The sequence below is a fragment of the Halichoerus grypus genome, chromosome 4 (genome assembly GCF_964656455.1).
Source record: "Halichoerus grypus chromosome 4, mHalGry1.hap1.1, whole genome shotgun sequence".
Classification (NCBI taxonomy): domain Eukaryota; kingdom Metazoa; phylum Chordata; class Mammalia; order Carnivora; family Phocidae; genus Halichoerus; species Halichoerus grypus.
The window spans coordinates 174,952,939-174,977,105 of NC_135715.1; the positions used below are offsets into that span (position 1 = coordinate 174,952,939).

At 47.8% G+C, this 24,167-nt stretch overlaps 1 protein-coding gene and 2 long non-coding RNA genes across 9 annotated transcripts in view; 1 reads left to right on the plus strand and 2 right to left on the minus strand.

Moving 5' to 3' along the window:
• LOC118529977 (uncharacterized) overlaps nucleotides 1–24,167 on the minus strand; it is a 61,098-nt gene that overhangs the window by 10,695 nt on the left and 26,236 nt on the right. Inside the window, exon 3 of the long non-coding RNA XR_004914414.2 lies at nucleotides 20,977–21,096. This is a non-coding gene — a long non-coding RNA (uncharacterized LOC118529977). The remainder of the gene's footprint in view (nucleotides 1–20,976; nucleotides 21,097–24,167) is intronic.
• Nucleotides 711–15,587, plus strand: CXCR2 (C-X-C motif chemokine receptor 2). 7 transcript variants are annotated; one of them, XM_036083118.2, is made up of 4 exons: nucleotides 711–777; nucleotides 4,527–4,609; nucleotides 6,215–6,382; nucleotides 10,532–15,587. In XM_036083118.2, the coding sequence occupies exons 3-4, from the start codon at nucleotides 6,348–6,350 to the stop codon at nucleotides 11,625–11,627; spliced, it is 1,131 nt and encodes a 376-aa protein (XP_035939011.2). In that variant the 5' UTR covers nucleotides 711–777; nucleotides 4,527–4,609; nucleotides 6,215–6,347; the 3' UTR covers nucleotides 11,628–15,587. The 7 variants fall into 7 exon arrangements, 4 of the variants coding, with proteins under 4 accessions (XP_035939011.2, XP_035939010.2, XP_035939012.2 ...); XM_036083117.2 differs by lacking the exon at nucleotides 711–777 and adding an exon at nucleotides 4,207–4,328; XM_036083119.2 differs by lacking the exons at nucleotides 711–777; nucleotides 6,215–6,382 and adding an exon at nucleotides 4,207–4,328.
• On the minus strand, nucleotides 6,765–10,532 carry LOC144381655 (uncharacterized). The gene is made up of 2 exons (XR_013447375.1): nucleotides 9,795–10,532; nucleotides 6,765–9,413 (listed from the first exon to the last, which is right to left on the minus strand). It is a non-coding gene; the product is annotated as an uncharacterized LOC144381655 (long non-coding RNA).

Below are 24,167 nucleotides of genomic sequence, written 5' to 3' on the forward strand. Positions count from 1 at the left end.
ACGGTCAGCTGTGTACAAATCTTTGTACAGACATTTGCTCTTATTTCACTTGGGGAAATACCTAGGAACGAAATGGCCAGGTCCTAGGATAGGTATATGTTTAACTTTTAAGAAACTGCTGAGTTGTTTCCCAAAGAAGTCGTGCATTGTTCCCTCCCACCAGCAGTGTATGGGAGTCCCAGATGCTCCCCAGAGCACAGACATGGGGCTTGGGCCTCTCTCTCTCCTCTCCTTCCAACCGCTATGGTGACCTGGTGGTCCCGCGTTGTGAGTGCCTGGAGGGAGGGGCTGAGACCAGGTGACTCTCCATGCAGTGCTCACTCAGCTACATTTTAATAAAGAGGGTTGATGAGGACTTGTGTAGCTCCATGGTACAAGATCATATCCCCTGACTGCCTGAGAAGTCTTATGTAAATTCTGTGTCATTCACTGGGCACCCAATTGTGGTGCTTCTGGGAATACCATTTCAGAAGAAGCGTGGGCCCCACTCGATATCAAGGGGATTAGCTGCCGTATCTGAGCTCCAGGGCAGACTTTGTGGCCCCAAACAAGCATGCGTGCTTTTATCCCCATCCCCTCTGCCTCGCACGGACTGCCGGGGCCTCTGCAGTGGTTGGGCAACCCTGTGGCTCGGGCCAGCGCCTGTGCACCGCCTCTTGGGGTCAGGGCCACCCAGAGTTGCATCCCATTACCATGGCATGGAGCAAGAGTTTTGCAATAGCAGTTCCTGCCCTGGAGAGCTGGTGAGAACTTCTCCTTAGCAAAGGCTACAACAAGGTGAGGGGCAGGGAATGGAGGGAGTGGAGGGGGGGCAGGGCGGGGGCTCTGGAGCAATCAGGGCAATAGAATCACCCCTACCCTAAGGGGCAGCAGTCCCTTCTCGAGGGTCCAGTTTGCTCAGAAACTTTTATTAGGGCAAGGTTCTTATTCTAGTGGAAGACATCACGTTCTAGTGGAACTCCAGTGTCGAGTTCACACCTGCCTGAAGAAGTGAGGGAGCGAAGAGACCTAGCAGAAGCCTATGTTCAAAGAGGAGGCAGAGTTCTGCTCCTGGACCGGAACTCATCCAAAGGAAATCAGGGGCCAGGAATGGGGGAACTTGACCTTCTCCCTGTCTGGGAGGGATGGAAGGACAATGCTGACCACCAGCCTCTAGCTCAACACTGCCCCCCAGAGAGTCCCCACCAAGTCCAATGAAGAGCGCAAAAGCTCCACAAAGACATTAGAAGACTGGCGATCCTCTGGCAGAAGGTTCCACGGTCACCATAGGCTGCAAGGGCGCCGGTCCTTCAGCAGTGACTCAGAGGCGAGTCTAGCACAGCAACACCCAGAAGAGCCCCTGGGGGACACTCCCAACAGACTCCCTCAAATTCCTGGGGGAACCTTGTGGGGGGATGAAGCCCTGCATGAGCACAGAGAGTCTAAGCTAGTGCAATTTTGGTCACTGCCATTGACGTGACCTCACTTGTGCTCACAGGCTGGGGATGCCCTGAGAAATTTGGGCGACGTAATTATTTCTTTAAATAAGATGTCCCTCGGATCCTCCCATGTACAGCAGTTCCCCCACTTTGTCGACTCATTCGGTGCTCAACAAAATGATACGAAGCACCCAGGATATGCCAAAAACACTGTGATTGGTTTGGGGATACAGAGATTTTTATCATAGATTTATCATATTTATGCATATTACTTATATATTTTTCTACATTATATATCATATATTTATATACTGTTTTTATATATTATATATATAAGATATAAAATCCCTATTTTTAAGAACCTCACAGTGGGGAGGAGGGAGTGACATGATGATTACAAATCCCATAACTGAAGCCGTGATAGAGATAAGCCCCGGGGCGGTGTGGACAGCCCAGAGAGGGCTGCGTCCGTGGAGGTCATGACCGGGCTGAATCTTAAAGGAGAAAGGAAAGTTGGCCAGACCAAGAGTGTAGGGAAGAGCGTTCTAAGGGGAAGGGAAGTGCATGCCGGAGCGGGGGCGGGGGGTGGGGGTGGGGAGAGGGTACCAAATGGCTCTTCGGAAGCTGCGCAGAGTTCCCTGTGGTTGTAGTTGAGGGGTCCCGGGGGTGTGGCCTGGAACGAGTCTGGGTAGGTACACAAGGGGATGCAGAGGCACCAGGTGCCGAGGTCAGGCGATTGACCTACCTGAGGACAATGCGGGTCCTCAGAGGGTTTTAAAAGGAAAAGAGCACGATCAAATTCACACTTTGGGAAGATTGTTCTGGGAGCAGAGTGGAGGATGGTTTGAGGGGAGAAAGACTTGAGGCAGAGATGATTTAGACTCTCCCTCTGCCCCTCACCCACCGCTCGTGCACGTGCTCTCTCTCTCTCTCAAATAAAAAAATCTTTAAATATAGACACATTTAATCTGCATGACAACACTATGCAGCAGGTGCTTCATTAGCCCCATTTTACAGATGATGAAACTGAGGCCCCGTGAGACTGAATAACTTGCCCAAGTCTGCAGTCCAGCTCCAGAATCCACAGCTCTTGCGTGCATATTGCAGTAGTTTAGGTGAGAGAGAATAAAGTGTTGCCTAACGCTGTCAGTGAAGATGGTGAAGAGGAGATAATCAAGAGAGATGCTAAAGAGATGGCCTCATTTGAGGGGTGTGCAAGGGGCGGGCCGTTTCCGGTTGGCCAGATGCCCAGCTAGGAGGGTGGGGCAGGAAATCCAAGAGACAGGTTTTCTACCTGCTGAGCTTGCAGCACCTGTGGGACTTCAGGGGAAACGTCAAGAGATGGCTGCATGACGAGTCTGAGCTGCAAAGAGAAGTTTAGGAGGGAGATCAGGCGCTGAAGGTGTGGGAGACCCCGGCACTTATTGGGTGGTGGCTGAAGCCAAGGGAGCAGGTGGGCTGGCCTGGGGAGGGCAGGGAGAGAAGAGGACCAATGCAGAGCCCTAAGGAACATCCAGATTTGAGGAATGAATGGAGTACTAAAGCCACAAAATGAGACTAAGTTTCAGGAGAAATAAGAAGAGAATGAAGTCAGTGGGATTAAATGCTGCAGAGGTCAAATGAGACTTGAACAATAACCATTTCACCATAAATACAGTTACAAGGCATACAGCAGACTGGAAGAAAATATTTTAACATAATTGACAACTGTGAGATAGTATGAGTAGATAGGGTAACAGGCCCTTTTATAAAGCACCAATGGGAGAATAAATTGATACAATCTTTTACTGAAGCATAGTTGATACACAATGTTATATTAATTTCAGGTATACAACACAGTGACTGGACAATTCTGTACATTATGCCATGCTCACCGCAATAAGTGTAGTCACCATAAACTGGTACAGCCTTATTAAAATTTAAATGTGCACAGATATGACCCAGCAAAATTACACTTAAGCTACACAATCATACAAGTTCCCAAAGACCTGCATCCAAAGATGCTCATAGCAAGACTTAAATATTCATCCATAAGGTAATTATCGGATCAATCATGATACATCCGCACCATGGACTAGTATGTTGTCGCGAAAAAGAGTAAGGTGCATCTACATGCATGCCCATGACAGCGTGTTAAGGTGCAGAATGACATAACCAGTTCAATATCATTTGTTTTAGGGGGAAAAGGAAGGAAAACATGTCCGTATATGCGTGGAGGGGGGGAAAAGTCTGGAAAGATGGACACAAGATATGTGAGAATCTAAGGATGGAAAGGAGTCCTTCCAGTTCAACTTTAGACGCTTTTGAGGTGTCTGTATTCTTTACAGTATGCAAGCTTTGTTGTTGCAACAGTAAAGCCGCTTTATTTAAGAGAAGGGCTTATTGGATGTCGCAGCCTGAGGTCGTCGGTCATGTTGGCAAGAGCTGTTTCAGCAGAGCAATGGGAAGGGAGCTAGCTATGGTGGGCTGAGCGGTGAACGAGGGGAGGCGAGGTGGAAGCAGCCCCTTTCTCTAGAAGTCCAGCCGTGAGGAGGGCGCTGGGGGCGTAGTAGCGGGAGGGGTCCCGAAACAGAGGGAGGGTGAGGGCGACATGAGCAAGCTCAGGGAAGGAGATGGCAGATGGGGCAGAAGGGCTAGGAGGCAGGACCCTCAAGGATGTGAGAGGCAGGGTGTCCCCGAGTCAGGGCAGGAATTCACCAGAAAGAGAAGGAGGGACGCTTCTCACGCTGACCCTAGAAGGAAGGAAGAGAGTGCGCAACAAGTGCAGGCAAGTCTGTTCACCGGGGGCTGGGGTGGACTGTATCTTCCTTGTAAAGAAGGAGGTGCACGTTCGAAACGCTCCGAGACGAAGGTTGACCAGCCACACCTCCCCCCTCAGACTGGCAGGCTCCTCCAGAAGCCCTTAGACAGGTAGGCGTGAAAATCCCCAGTGCCCATCACAGAATCTCCAGGTGGATGGATCCTTGGCCTGGAGTCAGAGTCCCAGGACAGACCTCATTGCTCCTCGGAGGGGACGCCTCCCCTGGTGGGCCTCCTGGAATTCACCCTGGTGACCCCAGGTCAGACGTTTCCCTATAAAGTCTGCTTCTCTTTTTTCCTGCCCAAAAGCGCTGACTGGTCCCAAGCCCCAAGACACAGAGGAGATCAGTGGCCCCTCCAACAACAACAGCAGCTGTCAAAGCAAACAGCAGGTAAGTGAGCTGTTCGGTGTCAGGGCCGCCAGGGCCCCGCGTCTGTTGGAACTTCAGTCTCCTCTCTGAGTCCCCTGAGAACTGACGTGTTGAATTGCAGAAACGTAGAGCTAAAGAGAACAAAGTCTTGGGGTGCCTGGGTGGCTCAGTCGTTAAGCGTCTGCCTTCGGTTCAGGTCATGATCCCAGGGTCCTGGGATCAAGCCCCACATGGGGGTTCCTACTCAGCAGGAAGCCTGCTTCTCCCTCTCCCACTCCCCCTGCTTGTGTTCCCTCTCTCGCTGTGTCTCTCTCTGTCAAATAAATAAAATCTTAAAAAAATAATAAAATAAAAAATAAAGAGAACAAAGTCTTCACTTAGACAGCATGGCACAAAAGAACTTTCTGCAGTCCTGGGGAGTGTTCTCGATCTGCACTGTCCAATATGGTAGCCCCTCATCACGTGTGGCCCTTGAACCCTTGAAAGGCGGCTGGTATGACTGAGGAACTACATTTTTCGTTCTATTTCAACTAAATTTAAGTAGCTACACATGCGTAGTGGCCATCGTACAGGACAATACAGATCTAGAACAATCGCCTCATTTTCTGACAGACCACATCAAGGCCCGGAGAGAATTGACTTGTCCGAGCTCATCCTGACCATCAGCAGCAGAACCAGCCAGTTCTTTATTCACCCCACCATCCACATGCAGGTGGTGGGTTCAGGCGAAACGAAATCAACCTAATGAAAATCAAGAAGCAAGCCGGTGGGGAAATGTCAAATCTGGGCTCCCCTTTCTACACCTTTTTATTCCATTGTCTGGGACAGAGAGGTTCCTAACCGAGCTCAGAAAGCTGAGACTAGGATCCAGGCCCTTGTTACAGTGGACAGAATACAGGATTTGAGGTCAGGTAAAAACGTTTCTTAAAAACTGTTTAAAACCCAGTTCCTTGTGTCACTCTGATGAGGTTGCTTAACTCCCAGAGTCTGGTTTCCTCATTCAGAAAGTGCACACTTCACGGCTTTGTTGTGAGGATTAAATATGTACAAATTCTTTTTTTTCAAGATTTTATTTTTAAGTAATCCCTACACCCAACGTGGGGCTCAAACTCATGACCCCAAGATCAAGAGTTGCCTGCTCCCCCAACTGAGCCAGCCAGGCATCCCTAAGTGCACGAATTCTGAAAAGCTCTTTTCCCAGAAGCTGGACCCGAGTAGGCACCCAACGTTACGGTTAGTGTGATGGTTGTTATTCACGCCAGAGCCGATGAAGATGTACATCAAAGTGAGCCCGGAAAGCCGACCCGCTGCTTTTCCTTCCTTGGGGGGTGTAGTGGGACAGACGTCATGACGCTAGTTAACAAACTGTTCCAGAAATGAAGATCACCACGACAGACGCTAACATCATGCTTGCTCTAAGTCTTAAGCGCTTTACGTGTAATCCTTCATTTGATCCTCAGCACAACCCGACGAGTTAGATGCTATCACTGGCCTCATTGTACAGATGAGTAAACTGAGACTTGGAAAGGGAAAGTCACTGGCCCCGAGCTGCTTGGCTTGCTGAGTCCTTACCCACTGCTTTCCTGGGCCTCTCTCTGTGTATAACAAACCTCTGTCTGGTTTTAGCATCGCCTGGCCAGGAGTCACGGCATTCTTCTCCAAGCATGGGAAAGAGAGAAGTGACAAAGAACGGTTGCAAGGTTCTTCCCTAGGGGTAGGCAAGTTTGTTGCAGGCTCCAAGCACTCTGCGGGCCCTGGGATGCAGGGCCAAGAGGCGAAGTGGAGAAGCCAGAGGTATGGTGTGCTGGGGTGGGGGCTTGGGAGGGAGCCGTGAATTAGTGGTCACTGTTCTGCCTATATTTATCCTTGCCACTGTAATCAGTAGCAAAGGTGACAAAAATACATTCTTAGTGTCACTCAACACTGCTTTCAAAAAGGTGTTTGGATTTGGATAAGATGCGAATTTTTCCCAAAAGGCTTTCTTTCCAAATTAGATGGTCTTGGCTCCAAAGGTGGCCAGCTACTGCAGACCCAATCCCAAGTGTACAGGCCAAGAAAGAAGAGCAATGCCCCTCAGAGGGGCCCCTGGGCGGAGCAGATGGTTGGGCAGGGAGGTGAATGACAAGAGAAGTGAGTGGAGCCCCCACTTGGGGGTGGGGGTTCTCAAAGGGATGTGACATGGAGAAGGAATCTGTGAGGCTTCAAAGCCTCCGGGGTGAATGGGGGCGGACGGGGGGGCATTAGGTCCCGGCGCACCAGAACCTCAAGTTCCATCTCTGTCGTCTTCATGAGCTGCTCTCCTTTGAGATGGGAGAGATGTTCAAGAGCAGGAGGGTGGCTGGCTCCCGAGCAGGGGGCAACCCGAGGCAGCTGGGGTGTGGGGAGAGTCAGACAAGGCAGCTGAAAGAGCCAGGGACTGCTGAGACCAGGGCAAAGATGAGAGAAATCCATGCCGTCCTGGGCAAACCATTGCCTTTGTGTGGGCCTCAGTTTGCTCAACTGTGAAATGGAAAGATTGGCTAGAAAACACCACAGGTCCCTTACCAGTATGGAACTCTGCCAGTTCAGAAAATGACTTGTGATCCAAGAGCTGACCTGAGAATTAATTATTCAAGTTATCAAAAGCATCCAGCAGCCTCAGAACTCCACCCTGGAATTGAGCAATCTAATCCACCGCTCACTTCCTCCACTCTCTTAACCACCACCACCCTGTCAGTGAGGCACATCTGCTCTCCTGGATGTGTCCTACAGGTGAAAGGCCCAGACTCCTGGTAAGTCTCGGAACACCCACCCTTCTCACCTTCCAGAATTCTCTGTTCTCTGTCCCCCTTGACACCCAAGCCTCCATTGATCCCAGACATTTCTCCCGGCCCTGGGGTGGGCTTCATTCCTCTTAAGGCCTCCCTATCCCCAAAGGGAGAGCCCCTGCCCCTTTTCCTTACACCTCTCTCTGATAACCACTTAGGGCAACTCTCTGGCCAGCCCCTTCCCTTCCTGACTCAGCCAGTTCTCCTGCTTTGGCTCGGATGGGGTCTGAGGAAAGGCCAGACATTGTCTAGTCCCTCCTGCTCTACATTAAATGCAAATATGTGTGGATTATATTCATAGAGAGAAAGAATGCTAGAATTGTATTAAAATGACTGAATTTTCTATTGTTATTGAAAAGATTGCCTTCAATGTTCGGGATCTTGTAAATGTCTCCGTTGTATAGCATTTTTCATAAAATAAATTAGAATCATCCCATCCATGGCGTTTCTGAATGGCCGTGAGTCATTAAGGGTCTGGCCATTTCACTCAATGAGGGAATCTCCTGCTTGTTCACCAAGAACATGACCAGGGGGTCAGTAGGAATCAGCCAGTTCAAGGGTGTTTGGCTAATCATTTCTGCAAGGGCTGTCTCTTGCATTCTGGGCCTACAGAATAGGTAAGAAAGCAACACACAAAATATCAAACAATAGGAGTAAACTGTATACAGTCTGACTTCATGAGATCTCAAAAACCTAGCTTACAAATATATTTTAAATATGCTTAATATATGAGGTATGATTTTTTTTTTTTAAATGAAGCAGGTCAGTAGACTGTAAGTAGCACATGGAGCCATGCACACCTACATGGAATCCCGGTTGCAGCATTTGTAGGTTCTGTGACCATGGGCTGGTGTCTGAGCCCCTCTGTGCCTGTCTTCTCACCTGCACAAAGCAGACCCTTCCCTTAGTTTCTCCCTTTCACTGTCAACGCATCCTTCCTAGAGATTGGTAAACTGAAAAACCCACAAGCATCCACAAAGCATTATCCCCCCCAGTGACTGGAGGTCACTGCCCTGGCCTGCTTCTCTTGCCCGAGTTTTTCATCTCCCGTCCTGACTTGCAGGGTCTCCCTCTGGACCCTTAAGCTGATCCCTTGTGCCTGGGAGCGGGAGCTCCCCGTGTACCCCCCAGTCCATCGCCCGCACAGCTGAGCACTGGATATTCCAGAATGAGGACTTATCAGTGAAGTATGCTTGGCTGCAGCTATCCCCTGATAGGGCAGTTTCTGCCACCACCCCAGCCCTGCCTTCTCACACTGTAAAAGTCACCCATTTCCAGTGTACAACTAGTGGTTCTTAGTACATGCACAAAGTTATACAATCCTCACCACTGTCTAATTCCTGAACACTTTCATCAGCCTGAAAAGAACCCCCCCCTCCAGCGCCTGGCAACCCCTGATCTACTTTCTGTCTCTACTGATTTGCCTATTCTGGACATTTCACATACATGGACTCCTACAGTATGAAGCCTTTTATGTCTGGCTTTTTTTTTTTTTTTTTGCCTGGAATAATGTTTTCAAGCTTCACCCACGTTATAGCATATATCAGTACTTCATTCCTGTTGTTGGTTGAATAATAGTCCATTGTATGTGTATGCTTCCATTAGTTTCTCCATTTATCGGGTTGAGGCACATTTGGATTGTTTCCACTTTTGGGCTATTACACTGTTGTTAACATTTGTGTACAAGTTTTTGTGTGGACATAGCTCTCCAATTCTCTTGGGTACATATCTAGAAGTGAAATTGCTGGGTCATTGGTAACTATGTTTAACGTGTTGAACAACTGCCAAACTGTTCTCCAAAGTAGCTTCACCATTGGTACATTCCCACGAGCAATGTATGAGGGGTCCAATTCTCCACATCCTTGGCAATCGCGTTACTGTCCCTCTTGTTTTATGATGATGATCCTACTGAGTATTGAAGTAATTCTGGAGCCTTGTTACTTGATGTTTTTCTCTTTAACGCTGGTTCCATTTTGAGGTGGGTTACTGACTTGCGTATGGTCCCAGGATGGTCATACCTTGTTATAAAGAAATGGCACATGGTGATAGATCTGGTGGTTCACAAGGAACTCATTTGGGAGCTGGTTTACTTTAATTTACTTCCTCTTTGAAAACTGGGTAAATATTTCAGAGTGACTGCAGCTTCCCCCAGAAGCAGACTTTGGGCTATCCCCATAACAAAGGCAGAGCCAACAGAAGCGGGTTTATCTGGACGTAGTCTGGGGGTGCTGGGGAGTCAGGGATGGATGAAGGCACTCACTGGCAGGACACAAAGTGTCCCCACCAGAATTGAAAAGCCACCAAAACAAGGATAGTATGTCTCCACCTGTCTCCACCTGTCTCCTCTGCTTCCTGCTGCCTCTCCTTGGGCTGGGAGCACCCTGGCTTTCTCTGCTCACCTCCACATGGCAGAACATGGCTGCTCGGAGCTCCCAAGACAGTCCGTTACATTTCCACCTGCTTGGAGAATCAGTCAGCCACCCACTTAGGATTTTTAATATATTTTTTTCAAACTGCACAAATACTCCCACAGCAGGTCTTCTGCATCCTGAAAGAAAAACGCTGGGCTGTAAATAAGCTTTCTTCTAGCTCCAATATCCTTCAGCTGTATGCTGTTACCACTAAATCTATTTTTCCACACACTTCTTTTAAAGACTTTCAGAAAGTGGGACAAAGGGGTTCCTCCCTCAGCTTTCTAGTCAAACCTCCATCTTTTTCTAGCACTCAAACCCAATTGGATTGCCTGCTTAATCCCCCACATCAAGAACCGAATGGCACCTCATATTTCTGACATTAAATTCAGCCTCAATAGCCAGAGATGCTCACCACTGAAGAATCCAAGACATGTTCTGTAGGGATTGTTTGCAGGGAAGTTTCAACAATGTTTTGGGTGATGGTGATGTCATGGAAAATGCTCAGAACCTCTCTGGTTTTGAGGGAACTATACGCTTTGTGCAATGTGCCATTTATCACTAAATGTGGCTCATAACCTAGAGCCACGACTATTTCCTAATGTGAAAATTGCTTCCGTGTAATATACAAGCCAAGGCAAAGAATCCTGTCCGAGGTTCATGGGCAAATAGGCTAGAATCAGGGGAGAGATTATTGTGCAGTAACTCTCATCTCTCTTCTCTAGGCCAGGATTTAAGTTTGCCTCCAATATGGAAGACACTGACTGGGAGACTTACAGCTTGGAAGATTTCTTTGGTGAAAATTACAGTTACAGCACAGAACTGCCCTTTATTCCAGCAGACTCTGCCCCATGCAGGCCAGAATCCCTGGAAATCAACAAGTATGCAGTGGTGGTCATCTATGCCCTGATCTTCATGCTGAATCTGCTGGGAAACTCCCTAGTGATAGTGGTTGTCTTATATAGTCGGATCAGCCAGTCTGTCACTGACGTCTACCTGCTGAACCTGGCCATAGCCGACCTGCTCTTCGCCCTGACCTTGCCTCTCTGGGCTGCCTCCAAGGCAAAGGGCTGGATCTTTGGCACACCCCTGTGCAAGGTGGTCTCGCTCCTGAAGGAAGTCAACTTCTACAGTGGTATTTTACTACTGGCCTGCATCAGCGTGGACCGCTACCTGGCCATCGTCCATGCCACACGCACGCTGACCCAGAAGCGGCACTGGGTCAAGTTCATATGCTTAGGCATCTGGGCCCTGTCCCTGATCCTGTCCCTACCCATCTTCGTCTTCCGCAGGGCCATCAATCCCCCCTACTCCAGCCCAGTCTGCTACGAGGACATGGGTGCCAATACGACAAAACTGCGGATAGTGATGCGGGCCCTGCCCCAGACCTTTGGCTTCCTCCTGCCGCTGGTGGTCATGCTGTTCTGCTATGGGCTCACCCTGCGCACCCTGTTTGAGGCCCACATGGGGCAGAAGCACCGGGCCATGCGGGTCATCTTCGCTGTCGTGCTTGTCTTCCTGCTCTGTTGGCTGCCCTACAACCTGGTCCTGGTCGCAGACACCCTCATGAGGCTCCGGGCGATCAAGGAGACTTGTGAGCGCCGCAATGACATTGGCCGGGCCCTGGATGCCACCGAGATTCTGGGCTTCCTCCACAGCTGCCTCAATCCCTTCATCTACGCCTTCATTGGCCAGAAGTTTCGCCATGGACTCCTCAAGATCATGGCCTTCCATGGGCTCATCAGCAAGGAGTACTTGTCCAAGGATGGCAGGCCTTCCTTTGTTGGCTCTTCCTCAGCAAACACTTCTACTACCTTCTAAGCGCCCCCGGCCCTGTTGCAGCCCCTCGGGGCTCCTCCCTCACCATCAGCATCGCGTTCCGAGCCTCATGTCCACTGGCTGTTCACAGTCTCTGTGTCAAGGCAGCCCCCGGGTGTGGTTACACGAAGTTACTGGGGCCACGTCCTTTTCAGGCCCTTTGTACAGTTTAGAAAGCCTGCCCTGGTTCCCCAGCCCTGACTATACTTACTCTGTCAGCTGCTAGAGCTCAGTCCATCCTACCACTGAGCCCACAGCACTCTGTTCTCTGAGGCAGTTAAAGACATTTAAAAGGCATTCCTTCAAGTGACTACAGAAAGTTCCTACCATGGGGAGGCATCAGTGGTGAACGGCATTAGCTGCTGCCCCGACTGTCCCTTTCTTGCTTGCCAGCAAAGCCCACCTCCCTTGAGAGAGGCTGAGAAGGACAGATACTCACTTTCGAAGACTTCCTTGGCTAGGAGTGGCCCTGCCATTCACTTCGGACTAATTAGATTTCAGGGCAATGGTGTGCTGGTAAACCACTCTCCTGGGGGAAAGAAGTCCTGATTTGTAGCATTTACCGAGTTGCCTGGTGTAAATGCTCCCGCCATGGCGATTTCAAAGGTTTTCAAGTGTTTAGCAACCAGCTCACAAAAATTTAGGAAATGTAATGAGCTGCTTTCACAAGCAGGTACAAACTGGCCCTAGTGCACCATTGCTTAAGAGGAAGTCTGCTGGGTCCAGGGACTCCTGGGAAGTAGTCCTGATTGAAAAAAGAGAGAAAGACACACACACACCCTTGGTTCTCACCTTTGAATATGGTTGTAGGATATGATGTGACAAAGAGGCAAAAAGTGTGCTCAACACACTTAGGCAGATGGAGCAGATGAGAATAAAGAGCCCAGAAAGAAGCCTAAGAGTAAATGGTCAATGATTTTCAACAAGGGGCACCAAGACTATTCAATGGGGAAAGGATAGTCGTTCAACAAATGGTGCGGACAAACCAGATATCCACACGCACAGGAATGAACTTGGTCCCTTTCCTTACACTATATACAAAAGTTGACTCAAAACGGGTCAAAGACCTACACAGGAGAGCTTCAACTATAAAACGCTTAGTAGACACATAGAGGATATGTTTTATAACAATGGATTTGGCAATGATTCCTTTGATATGACACCAAAAGCACAGGTAAGAAAAGAATAAATAGATAATTGGATTTCAGCAACGTTAAAAACTTGTGTGCATCAAAGGACACTCTCAACAGAGTGGAAAGGGAAATCACAGAATGGGAGAAAATATTTTTAAATCAAATTTCATACAGTTTACTCTCCACAATATACAAAGAATTCTTACCATTCAACAACAAGAACAACAACAACAAAGACAGATAATAACAAGTGTCAGCAACAATATGGAAATACTGGTGGGACCCCTGTGCATCATTGGTGGAAATGGAAATGGTGCAGCCACTGTGGAAAACAGTGCCTTGAAAGATGAAACAGAATTCCTATCTGATCCAGCGCCTCCATGTCTAAGTGTACACCCAAAAGAACTGAGAGCAGAGACTCAAACAGATGTTCGTACACTAATGTTCCTAGCAGCATTATTCACAGTCGCCAAAAGACAACAACCACCCAATGTCCATCAGTGGATGATGGACAAACAAAATGTGGGGTATACATGCAATGGAATATCGTTCGGTCTTAAAAATGAATGAGCTTCTGGTACATGCTACAAACATGGGTGAACCCTGAGAACATGATATGAAGTGAAAGAAGCCAGGCAAAAATAGTGTATGATTCCAGTTATTGGAAATACCTACAATAGTCAAGTTCATAGAGACAAGAACAAACAGTTGTTACCAGGGGCTGGGCAGAGGGGAAAATAGGTGGTAATTATTTAATGGGTACACAATTCAGTTGGGGGTGATGAAAAGTTTTTGGAGATGGATAGTGGTGATAGTGGTACAACAGTGTGACTGAGCTTAATGTCACTAAACTCTACATTTAAACTGGTAAAAATGGTCAGTTTTATGTTGTGTGTATCTTACTACAATGGGAAAAGAAAAAAAACCAACTAGTTCCCAAAAGACAAATTTTAGCAACTGAACCGATCGTGGAACCATCTACCTATAACTTCTTGTTCGGGGAGATAATTAAATGTCTTTTTTTTTCCTTTGTATAAGCCACTTTGAGTTGAGTATTTCATTACTTGCAACAAAAAGCATCTGAACTGCTACAGAGAAGTCAGGCAAGGGTGAACAGAGGTCCCGAACGTAGATTTATTTACAATAATTAAATCCCTTTGCTATCTATTGGGTGCAGAGATAGAGAGAAGGATTGAAATCGAGAGAGAAGCCAGCCTTTCTTCCTCCTGCATCCCCAGCCCAAGCCTGTTGCTGCTGGACATGTACTATAGAAGGAGATATGTCCCGGGATCATCTAGTGCTTCTTATGTCTTTGGGTGAAACCAGAGTCAAGAGCGTCAAGGGTCAGTGTGTTTTACCAAATCAGCTGGATTGGGGAGCAGGAAGCCAGACAGCTCTGCTGAGCTCAACCAGCCACCCCTACTTTGAGTTTTCACTCTCTTCTCTCTCCCACTCAAAACACACACACACCCACACACACACACACACACGCCCATCATGCAGGACTGACAAAAGCACACCTTGCAGAATAGGGAAATGATTTCCACACAAAACCAAGGATTTGACTCATTGCTTGGGCAGTCTTTCCTGAGGGCCTGCCATCCCAGGGCTCTGGGACATGGCAGAGTCTTACCCAGGATGAGCTCCTGTTCACAGGCCTCGTCCCTGTGGGGGCTTTGGCAGGAGGCGGTTGGGCTCAGAGCAGCCTACTAAGGAAGTAAGACTGCAAGGGGAGTCCAAGGGCACAGTCCCCAAGCTTTACCGGGTTCCGATCCCCTTCCTGTTAACAACTCTCCGACCACTAAATCAAAGAGACAGCTGCTGTGGTTCTGACCAAGAGGCCTCTCCAGGGAGGCAGGAGCAAACCTCTGAGCTGGGGTGCTCAAGGGGCAGATAACTACCTCTCCTGACTCATGAAAGCACAAACAGGATTAATCCAGCCCCGCTAATCCCTTGTTCCAAGCCCATTCTGTGCCAGGCACTGTGCTAAGCTCAGGTTCAAGCTTGACTTAGCTGCTCTGGCCAAGCCTTCAGAGCAGCTTCTGATTCAGCGGGGGAACGTGTATTTACTGGAGGGAACACCCGAGTTGCCAGAGGGACTGGGGCTGTTCTGACCTGGCAGGGCGGATGGGCCAGATGGCTCCCTGAGATCATTGTCAGCGGGAGGAGGCCAGACCAAGTTTCACTCTGGTTCTGGGGCTCTCTCTTTCATTCTCTCTCTCCCTCCCTCCCTACCTCTCTCACATAAAGACAGTCTTGGCACAAATAACCTACCAACCAAGCCATCACCGGGAGGAGGCAAATCCAGGGCCTGTCTTTGAGTTGTTGATTTCTTTCTTCCCTCCAATGTTTCCAAGCCTGAGTCCCACTGTCAGGGCCCAGCTCCTTTCTGCCCAAAATTGCCTGCTCAGTCTGAGCCGGCCCCTCTTGCTTCTGAGATACACTGCCCTACTTACATGAACACCCTCCGTCTTGTTTCTCTGTCTCCCCAGTTTATGACGTCTTCCTCAACGCAGTCCCTCCTCATTGCAGGAATGGGCTCCCTTTGGTCACAAAATCGGAACAGCCTCCAGTGTCTCTTTGCGTGATATGAAGATGTACACCCAGGTGGCAAGTCACATTGAAATTCATCCCGCATTGACCCACGTGGAAAACAGCCACCCTGCCATAGCAGAGCCAGAGGACACCTAGAGCTCCCCTCCAGCCCCCGCCAACCCTTGCAATACACAAATGAGGAAACTGAGGCCCAAGCAAAGCAACTTGATCAAGATCTCGTGGCTGGGTAATAGTAGAGCTGGAATAAAAATGTCTAGTGCTGTTCATTTTTTCAGATATTTCGCTTTTCTAGTGGTGACACTTCAGGCACCTTCCAAATAGATGGGAAAATACATATAGGAACTTCCCAGAGCATTCCACTCCTATAGGTAGGGCTGGTCCACTTCTTCAGTGCCTACACTCATCTGATAGAGTCAAGGGCCAGCTGAGGCTTGGGGCCCAGGTTTGGGAGCAGGCTCAGATGGGGTTACCCTATTCTGAGCTGGTACATAAGACAGTTAAAGTCGGACGGGGCTCCTGGATGGCTCAGTCAGTGGGGCGTCTGACTCTTGATTTCAGCTCAGGTCATGATCTCAGGGACGTGGGATCGAGCCTTACGAGGGGGCTCCGCGCTCTCCCTCTCCCTCTGCCCACCCCCCCCCCCCCACTGCTCACACACCCACACATGTGCACACTCTCTCTCTAAAAGAAAAGAGACAGTTGGAGCCCAACACAAAATTCAGATACAGGCAAAACAAGCCTCTATCAGGCAGGGTTCCATCAGAAAAGCAGGACCGCTTGGAGGAGAGATTCATTATAGGGATTTGACTGTATGCGATTGTGGAAGCGGGCTAAATAGTCTAGGTCAGGCTGTTGTCTTTGCTTCTGGTGCTGGGACCCGAAAGTGGCAGGACAGAGAGCCAAGGAGGAAAGATCCCATGAAGCAGACAAGAGTGAGGGCGAGCTGGAACCTGCAAGGACAGACCAAAACCTGCGCCCGGTCTCTCGTGGCCTCCAAGTTCAACATGCGGATGGACTGCTGGAGATGCTGACGACTGCATCATGAAGGTCAGAACACACGAGGCTCAGGAGCAGGAGGTACGGCTGATTCAGCTGCCGCCCCACACTAACGAGAGGAGCCAGCTCATTAAGGACAGCAGAGACCAGCGTCTGGGGCCTTGCGCTGACCTTCCGGAGCATAAAAAAGAATGTCACTTCTGCTCCACTTTCCACCTTCCAAAGCTCACACAAAAGTCTCTTCTGGCTGACGCTAACGTGGAACTAGGCGAGAAAGGGAGGGAATTTGATGAAACATGATTCCAGCTTAACTAAATTGACTCATTGCAAATCTTTCAGGCAAACTTAAGTGCAGACTATAAAGAGAAAGAATGATCACCACCAACGCTTGAATAATGTTTATTTAGAGTTTGAATCTATCAGGGAGGAACACATTGGGGCTTTTGAAAGTACTGGGAATATTCTCTTTCTTTACCTAGATTATGGCTACCTGGGATTAGTTGTATTATTATTCTTAAAGCTATAGTCATTAGTTTTCAAGACCTGTAGTATGTGTCCTATTCACCTATTTTTATGCTTTTGATTAGTAAAATAAAGGAAAAATATGAAGAAAGTTATCAGAAGAACAAAGGGACAACTCTGGTCATTTGGAGGAACCACTGCAGGGAGCCAAGTGGAGGCTACTACATCCTGTAGTTTTGGGGTCAGAATCCACCAGATTAGAAGACAATATTATCATGCACACTTGTAGCAGGGTAAATAGGTACAACCTTGAGAGAAGGCAATTTGATCATATCTATTTTAGTGCATATACCTTCTGATCCAGGAATTATACTTCTAGAAATCCACCCTATAGAAATACCCACATAGGTAGACAAATGTGTACAGGATATTTGTCATGGCGTTCTTTCTAAAACTCAAAGCTTAGAAACAACCTGAATGTTCAACAGGAGGGAAAGGGTCCAATAGACAGTGAAGGAGCATCCAGGCCATGGAATACATTGGATTCAGTGGTTTAAACACAAGGCAAAAACGTGGTGCTAAGTGGAAAAAGCCAGAACAGAAGACCACATATTGTATGATTCCACTGACATAAAATGTCTCAAAAAGACAAATCTATGGAGACAGAGAGCAGGTGCGTGGTAGGGTTGGGGAGGGGAGCAGGGAATGCTTGCAAACAGGCACAAGGCTTCTTTTAGGAGCAGTGGAAATATTCTAAATCTGGATTGTGGTAATAGTTGTACAACTCTGCAAACCTGCTAAAAAGTCATCACATGGTGTACTTAAAGCAGGTGAATTTTATGGTAGGTAAGTTATATTCAATAAAGTTGTTAAAAAAAATCTTTAAAAAAATAATGAGTAGTGATACGAGAGGACCTGGAAAGATCTTTAAGAAATAATGCTGGATGAAAAAGGAAAGTAGGGCAGTGTGTGTAGTAAATGGCTTATCCATGTGTGTAAAAACACATAACATAATAATAAAAAATATATATATAATAAGTGTTCAGGAGAACATCTGGGAGAATACACACAGTTGTTGAAAGGAGTTATAGTTAAAGAGAACTGGAGGGTAGAGTGATATGCAGGATCAATTCATACAGTTTTGCATTGTTTCAGTGTATTTGATTGGGGTGGGCTTTTCTCCAAAATGCAGGAACTGAGGCCTGACTGTCCGTGCAGGGGGCATGCCAGGCAGCACACATATCGGCCTCCTCACAGACAAGGGGGCTAGGCTTTGTGGATATGTTTCTAGGCCTTTATATTTTCTCAGTGAACAGTCCTTTTTTTTTTTTTTTTTTCCCACTTCATTTCTGGTAAAGTTGCTTTCGCAAAACGTCACCTTTGTCTCAAATGAGTTAAGCACCGAGGGGCCAAAAAAGAACTAGAGAGCATTAAAGGCCATGAAGCAGTGTTTCTAAAAGTGTGCCATGTTTAAAATGGGCCCCTTGCTTCGAAGGCAGCTTTACGGACAACCCCTGAATGGATCGGAACCCCGGCAGAACCAGATGGCAGACTGGAGCTGGGCCAGGAGAGAGCGTTTTATCAAACTCGTGAGAGTTTAGTAAAGTGCGGAAAGAATTTGGGGAATGTAATGAGCAATGGTGCAGTACCCCAGGGTCAGTAACAGCTGGGAACTGTTAATGCCACTAGGCCTAAGGGGTAAGGCGAGGCTGCCATTACGTGGAGGAAGCTGTACGATAAGGGCTCCCTGGCAGGAGCCAATCCCAGCAACTAGCAGGGACAGAGCTGGGGGATGCCTGACTTGAAGCTCCTGCCCATCCATCTGCTGCAAGGGTTCCCATTGGCTGAACTCAGAATCCAGAGGACAGGGGAATCCATTGAGGTAGTCCATATCGGTCAGATTCCCAGGGCATAGAGCAGGGTAAGAAAGGCAGAGAGTGGACCTAGAGGACAAATGGAAGGTATCCGACTCACCACCCCAGCTTAAGGTTAATGTAAGGTGAGGGTCGCAGTGCTACTGAATCTGAGTAGGTGAGGGTGGGTCCTGGGAATCTGGAGGCCCAGATGAGTCTGATCAAGACTCAAGTTTAAAACCCACTCCCCCAGAAGCAATGATGGCAGAGAGGCCCAAACTAGCAATGAGAAACGCACTGTTGGAATGAGAATTGTTTGTGAAGGTCAGTCTTTCCCTTACAGGTCTATATTCTACTTCCTCTCTCTCTCCATACTGTACGCTTCCACTCTCTAAGACCCTCCAACCCCTGCTGACCCTGAGCCCGAAGCAAGGTGGCCTTGCATTGCAGCCTCCTCCGGACCACTCTACCTGCCCAAGGTGGAACCAATGTGGGGATGGGGAGGGAATGTGGGGAGGAATGGAGATCCCGTCCCAACTCAAGGCCCCTCCCCCAGCAGCTTCAGAGACATTCACAAGTCACCTTCCTGGAGAAGACAGACACACAACTGATTTCTCAATAGAGCCTTGCAAAGTCTGATGTCAGACATGTTCCCCTGACCAAAAACAGCAGGGTCAGCTTCCTATCAAAGCTGGCTCTGTGCCAAGCTGACTCAGAGATGGGGTCAAACTCTTGAGTCCCATGAGGGTACCTGTCCCATGTTCTTCTCTATTCCACTACAGTAATAAGACCAGCTAACATTTCTAGAGGACTTTCTTGGATGGCCAGCATTATGCTAAAGGACTTACTACACTAGACTGCACAGCTGCCTATGACAATTTGGACAACTCTGCTGCCCTGTAAGTCCACACTTGAGTCTAACTCAGTTGCCAAAATGCAGGAGCATGACTCCCAGGGAGCTTCTGAAAGGCTCAGGAGTCTCAATGTCATAGGAGCTCCCAGGGACCAGGGTCAGGATTGCACAAAAACCCTCTGTTTATGGGAAGATCCTGCTAACTCAGCTTAGGACACATACATATAAGTGTTATTCACATCATACTCTATGCAAATGGCACCCCTTAGGCTGTGCAGCGTCAAATCTGCCCATCTGTGAGTGGTGGCCCTGAACTGCCCTACCTAAATCTACACGGTCTGGGTGGAAGGGAGCTTAAAATATCCCCTTCTGGACTGAACTCCCCTTTTAACAGGTGAGTGACTGGAGACCCAGAACAGGTGGACACTTGCCAAAGGTCTTGAACTACAAGTGAAAGAAGCAGAACTAGACCCTGGTCTCCAGGTCCCTCATCCATTGCCGTCTTCACTATACCAGGAAGCCTCCTGTCAAGTTGCTGGGGAACCTAATTCCCATAGAACTGACAGCAAGATTCATGAGAACGTGCCCCTGACCTTTTTCTTCTCGTACCTATAGATAAAGATCCAAGGGGAAGGAAAACTCAAAACTAGAGACTTTTACTTCTTCATTTATTTGCATCCATCACGAGAAGCCCGTAAACATTTGGAGCTGGTCTAGATGGTAGATTTAGCTATTTAGGGATCTGCCCCCAGGGCTCACCACCTATAAGTAGGTTTAGCTTAGGTGGTAAGCCCTGGGACCAGATTCCTACATGCACATCCCAACTCTAGTTAAACTCTTGTGCCTCAGCTTCCCCCTCTGTAAAATAGACTAATTACAGAGCCAGCCTCATAAGGTAGTTTTAAGGATTAGATTAGTTAGTGAGCACGTATAAAGCATGTAGCTCAGCAAACGAGCAAAGGGAAAAAACAAGAGACAGAGGGAGACAAACCAAGAAGCAGATTCTTAATTATAGAGAACAAACTGATGGTTACCAGAGGGGTGGGGTGTGGGGGGATGGGTGAAATAAGTGATGGGGGTTAAGGAGTGTACTTGTCATGAGGAGCAGTGGACTTGTCATGAGGAGCAGCGGGCGATGTATGGAATTGTGGAATCACTGTATTGTACACCAGAAACTAACACAGCACTGTATGTTAACTAACCAGAATTAAAATTAAAAATTTTGCTTCAACTTCACAGATGTAGTAATTCGGGCTAAACTGTATGCACAGCAACACTGATGCAAAGTTCATATGAGCTCCCAGCTAGAGTGTCAATATGAAATGACCACAACGACCATCAACTTACCTGTTGTATAAAGGTGGTGACATTTTGAAAATCTGTCCTGCGACCCAATCTGTTCTGCTTTTAGCTATCCATTTTCTTATATCTGCTAATAAGTCAGATTAGGCAGTTTTTATCTAGGAAGTCAGAACCACATAAACTTTCAGAAGACTAACCTTAAATCACGCAGCTTCCTGAGGGCTGACACTCACGGGACTCTGATGAACAGCGGAGAACATGCTGTCATTGGAGAAAGCCAGTGTGGTATGTTCTCTTTCCCATCATACGCCTGGATCCTGCCCAGAAAAATATTTGCATGCGGTAAATGGAGACTAATTAGCTGTTCTGTTCATTCATTTAAAAGTTGATCAATCCCTGTTTTAGACCTCACTCTTCCCCTGACTTTAAATAAGAAGAGGTAAACAGGTTCAGTGTCTACCCCCAAGACCTTATGGTCTAACAGAGAAACACAGGAAATCAATTAACACAACCCAAATGCAATAAGCATTTGAATCAAGGTATGCAATGGCTTTATGGGAACACATGGAGGGACTCATAACTCAATGTAGGGAGGCTTTCAAAACAGTCTAGCTTGTGAGCTAACTTTTGAGGGGTGAATAGAATTTAACAGATGGAGATGCAGGGAAGGGCATCCAGTGAAAGGGAATAGTAGACACAAAAGCTCAGTGATGAGCTTCTTTGAGACTTCTTTGAGGTTATCATCCAAGCCTCCCTTCTCCAAGCTCTGTGTGTTCTACCAGAAGCTGCCTCCATGGCCAAAGCTGGGCCAATCAGAGTTGCTTTTCTGGAAATGGAAGGCTGGGATGTTACTTGGGATTTTCAATTGACCTGGGGTGATGTAAACTTGTGCAGTAGCTGTGGGCAGAAAGAAGCAGAGAAAGCTGGTATGCCTGGAAAGAGGAGTGAAACAGAACTGCTAAATGTAGTAGAGATGAAAAATCAGTAGTCCCCAAAGAGAGAGAGCCCAAGAAAAGAGCTACCTTCCTGTTCCTTGTTCTTTTCCCTCTTGGAATCTCCTGACCCTTAGGGTCCGTCAGATGACCCTTGGATCCTTCCACTAAATTCCTTTTAGGCGTCAAGTCTCTTTAAAGCAGATTTCTATTACTTACAAGCAAAGAAATCTAGACTAAGGCAGACAGCATGATGTATTAGGGGAAATTTAAGGAAAACAGTCTGGCCAAAGCAAAGGTCATAACAGATGTGGGATAAGATAAATAGGACCAGGCCAGAAGGCAAAGCCAAACCTCAGAGAACCTTGAATGCTATGCCAAAAGTTGAAGCTTTATCCCACAGGCAACAGGAGATCTGGAAAAGCTTTCAGCAGATGAATATGCAAACGGATCGTTCCCTGAGTGGTGTGTGAATGGACCACAATGGCTAGAAGTTCAGGCAGGAGTCCAGTCAGGAGGCTATAGCAGAAATGGTGAGAGTCTGGGCAAAGTAATGAAAATGCGAGTGGAGTTTAGGAGCTCTTTAAGAGCAAGACAATAGGACTTAGCCATCAGGGATAGGGGTAGGGCAGCAAGAAAGAGGGAGTGGGTCAAAAAGATTTCTTCCACCCATAGCTTGGACTAACAGCTTGAAGAAAGCAGGTTTTGGAGAGAAGATACTGGCTTTCATTTTGGATTTATGGTTACATCCAAGTAGGCATGTCAATGTGCATTGGAAAATTTAGCTCGGGAAGCCCAAGAGAAATGGCTAGCTTAGAAACACATTTTTGAAGATCATTTTCACTGAGGTGGCAGATCACTAAAGCCACAGGGGTAGATAACATCACCCAGGGGAAGCTGATAATAGAGAAAGGGCAGGAAAAGGGGGGCAATGGAATCTGGAAGAAAATCAGCATTTAAGGGTCTGGGAGAGGAAGAGGAGCCTTCCAAAGAGACTGAAAAGAAGACAAAGATACAGGAGGAAAGCAGGAGCCCAGGGAAAATAAACCTTTAAGAAGGAGGAAGTGAGGAAGTGAGGCGTGTAGAGAAATAGCTCTCCTATGTTACTGGTGGGACTGAAAATCTAACCATCATTTTCTTCTTGAGCTCTTTCTTTGTCTACAACCAGTATAAGGACACCCAATGAGCAAGCTGTGATTTGGCACCTCAAGGAACCTCTCTGGGACCCTCTTCCCACTTGTCCCTTTAAGGCTCCTTGGCTTTCTTGTCAAGCTGGCCTGCATCCCTCTGCCAATTCCAGCCTGGCGACCTAGAAAGAACAAGGCCAGTTTCCCTGAGTGAGTGTGTTGCTTGCACCAGCAAAACTTCCCAGCGTTTTTCATTTCCTCTCCCAGCCCAACCCCCAAACCCTTAGGTGAGAATCCATGGGCCAGAGTCCATAGTCTTAACCACAGTGTCCACTCCCATTGTCCCCAATACTGACTCATTACGCTCTGCAGGCCCATGGACTTTACTCTTGTCCCATAGAAATGAGCTCATTTCCTAAAAGGCCCTTGGCCTCTTGTTCCTTTCAAGTGTGCTCAGACTTACATGAACCCCCAGAGTGGCCCAGTTCAGGTTCCATCTGAGACTCTGCTAAATGTCCCTCATCTCCCTTCATAGGCTTGAAGAGTCCCTTGAGCCATGAGACTCAGATCTCAGCTGCAAAGTGGAGCAGAGAAATAGGACCATAGCTGACAGGGATGTGGTGGGGTCAAGGGAGGGTTATTATAAGAAAGGAGCTTGTATGCTAATGGGAATGATTCAGAAGAAGAGAAAAAAATGGTTGTTGTAGGAACATGAAACTAGACCATTGATCCCCTTTCCAAGTTCTGTCCTTTCATCTCAGAGCTGCCCAATGCCTATGAAAGTGGTTTATCCCAACTCTCCTATTAGCCCCTTGCCCTCTCGACATCATGCAGGAAGCACTGCCATTAAAGTTAGAAGGTTTGGGGATACTTGCCAGTTCTTCAGCTGACTCACCCTCCCAAGACTCTCTGCTATGGTAATAATGTCTGCCATTTGTCAAAGCCCTGGTCTATTTCAAGAGTCTGGCATATATTACCTTGAACCTTGACAAGCATTTAATGTTACCATCCCTTCAAGGACACAGGGGTTCAGAGAAGTTAAGTTACTTGCTCAAGATCATAGAAGTCAAGATAGACCAAGACCCAGCCTGACTCAGGGCGCCTGGGTGGCTCAGTCGTTAAGCGTCTGCCTTCGGCTCAGGTCATGATCCCAGGGTCCCGGGATCGAGCCCCACATCAGGCTCCCTGCTCAGCGGGAAGCCTGCGTCTCCCTCTCCCACTCCGCCTGCTTGTGTTCCTGTTCTTGCTACCTCTCTCTCTGTCAAATAAATAAATAAAATCTTAAAAAAAAAAAGACCCAGCCTGACTCAAATCCTTACCATGGCTCTC

Bases quoted from the DNA above. Each gene is read 5' to 3' on its own strand.
- CXCR2 (XM_036083116.2), top strand. From the start codon at position 7,160: ATGACTTGTGATCCAAGAGCTGACCTGAGAATTAATTATTCAAGTTAT. The intron at 7,360-10,531 runs GTAAGTCTCGGA...TCTCTTCTCTAG, and splicing joins GTGAAAGGCCCAGACTCCTG to GCCAGGATTTAAGTTTGCCT.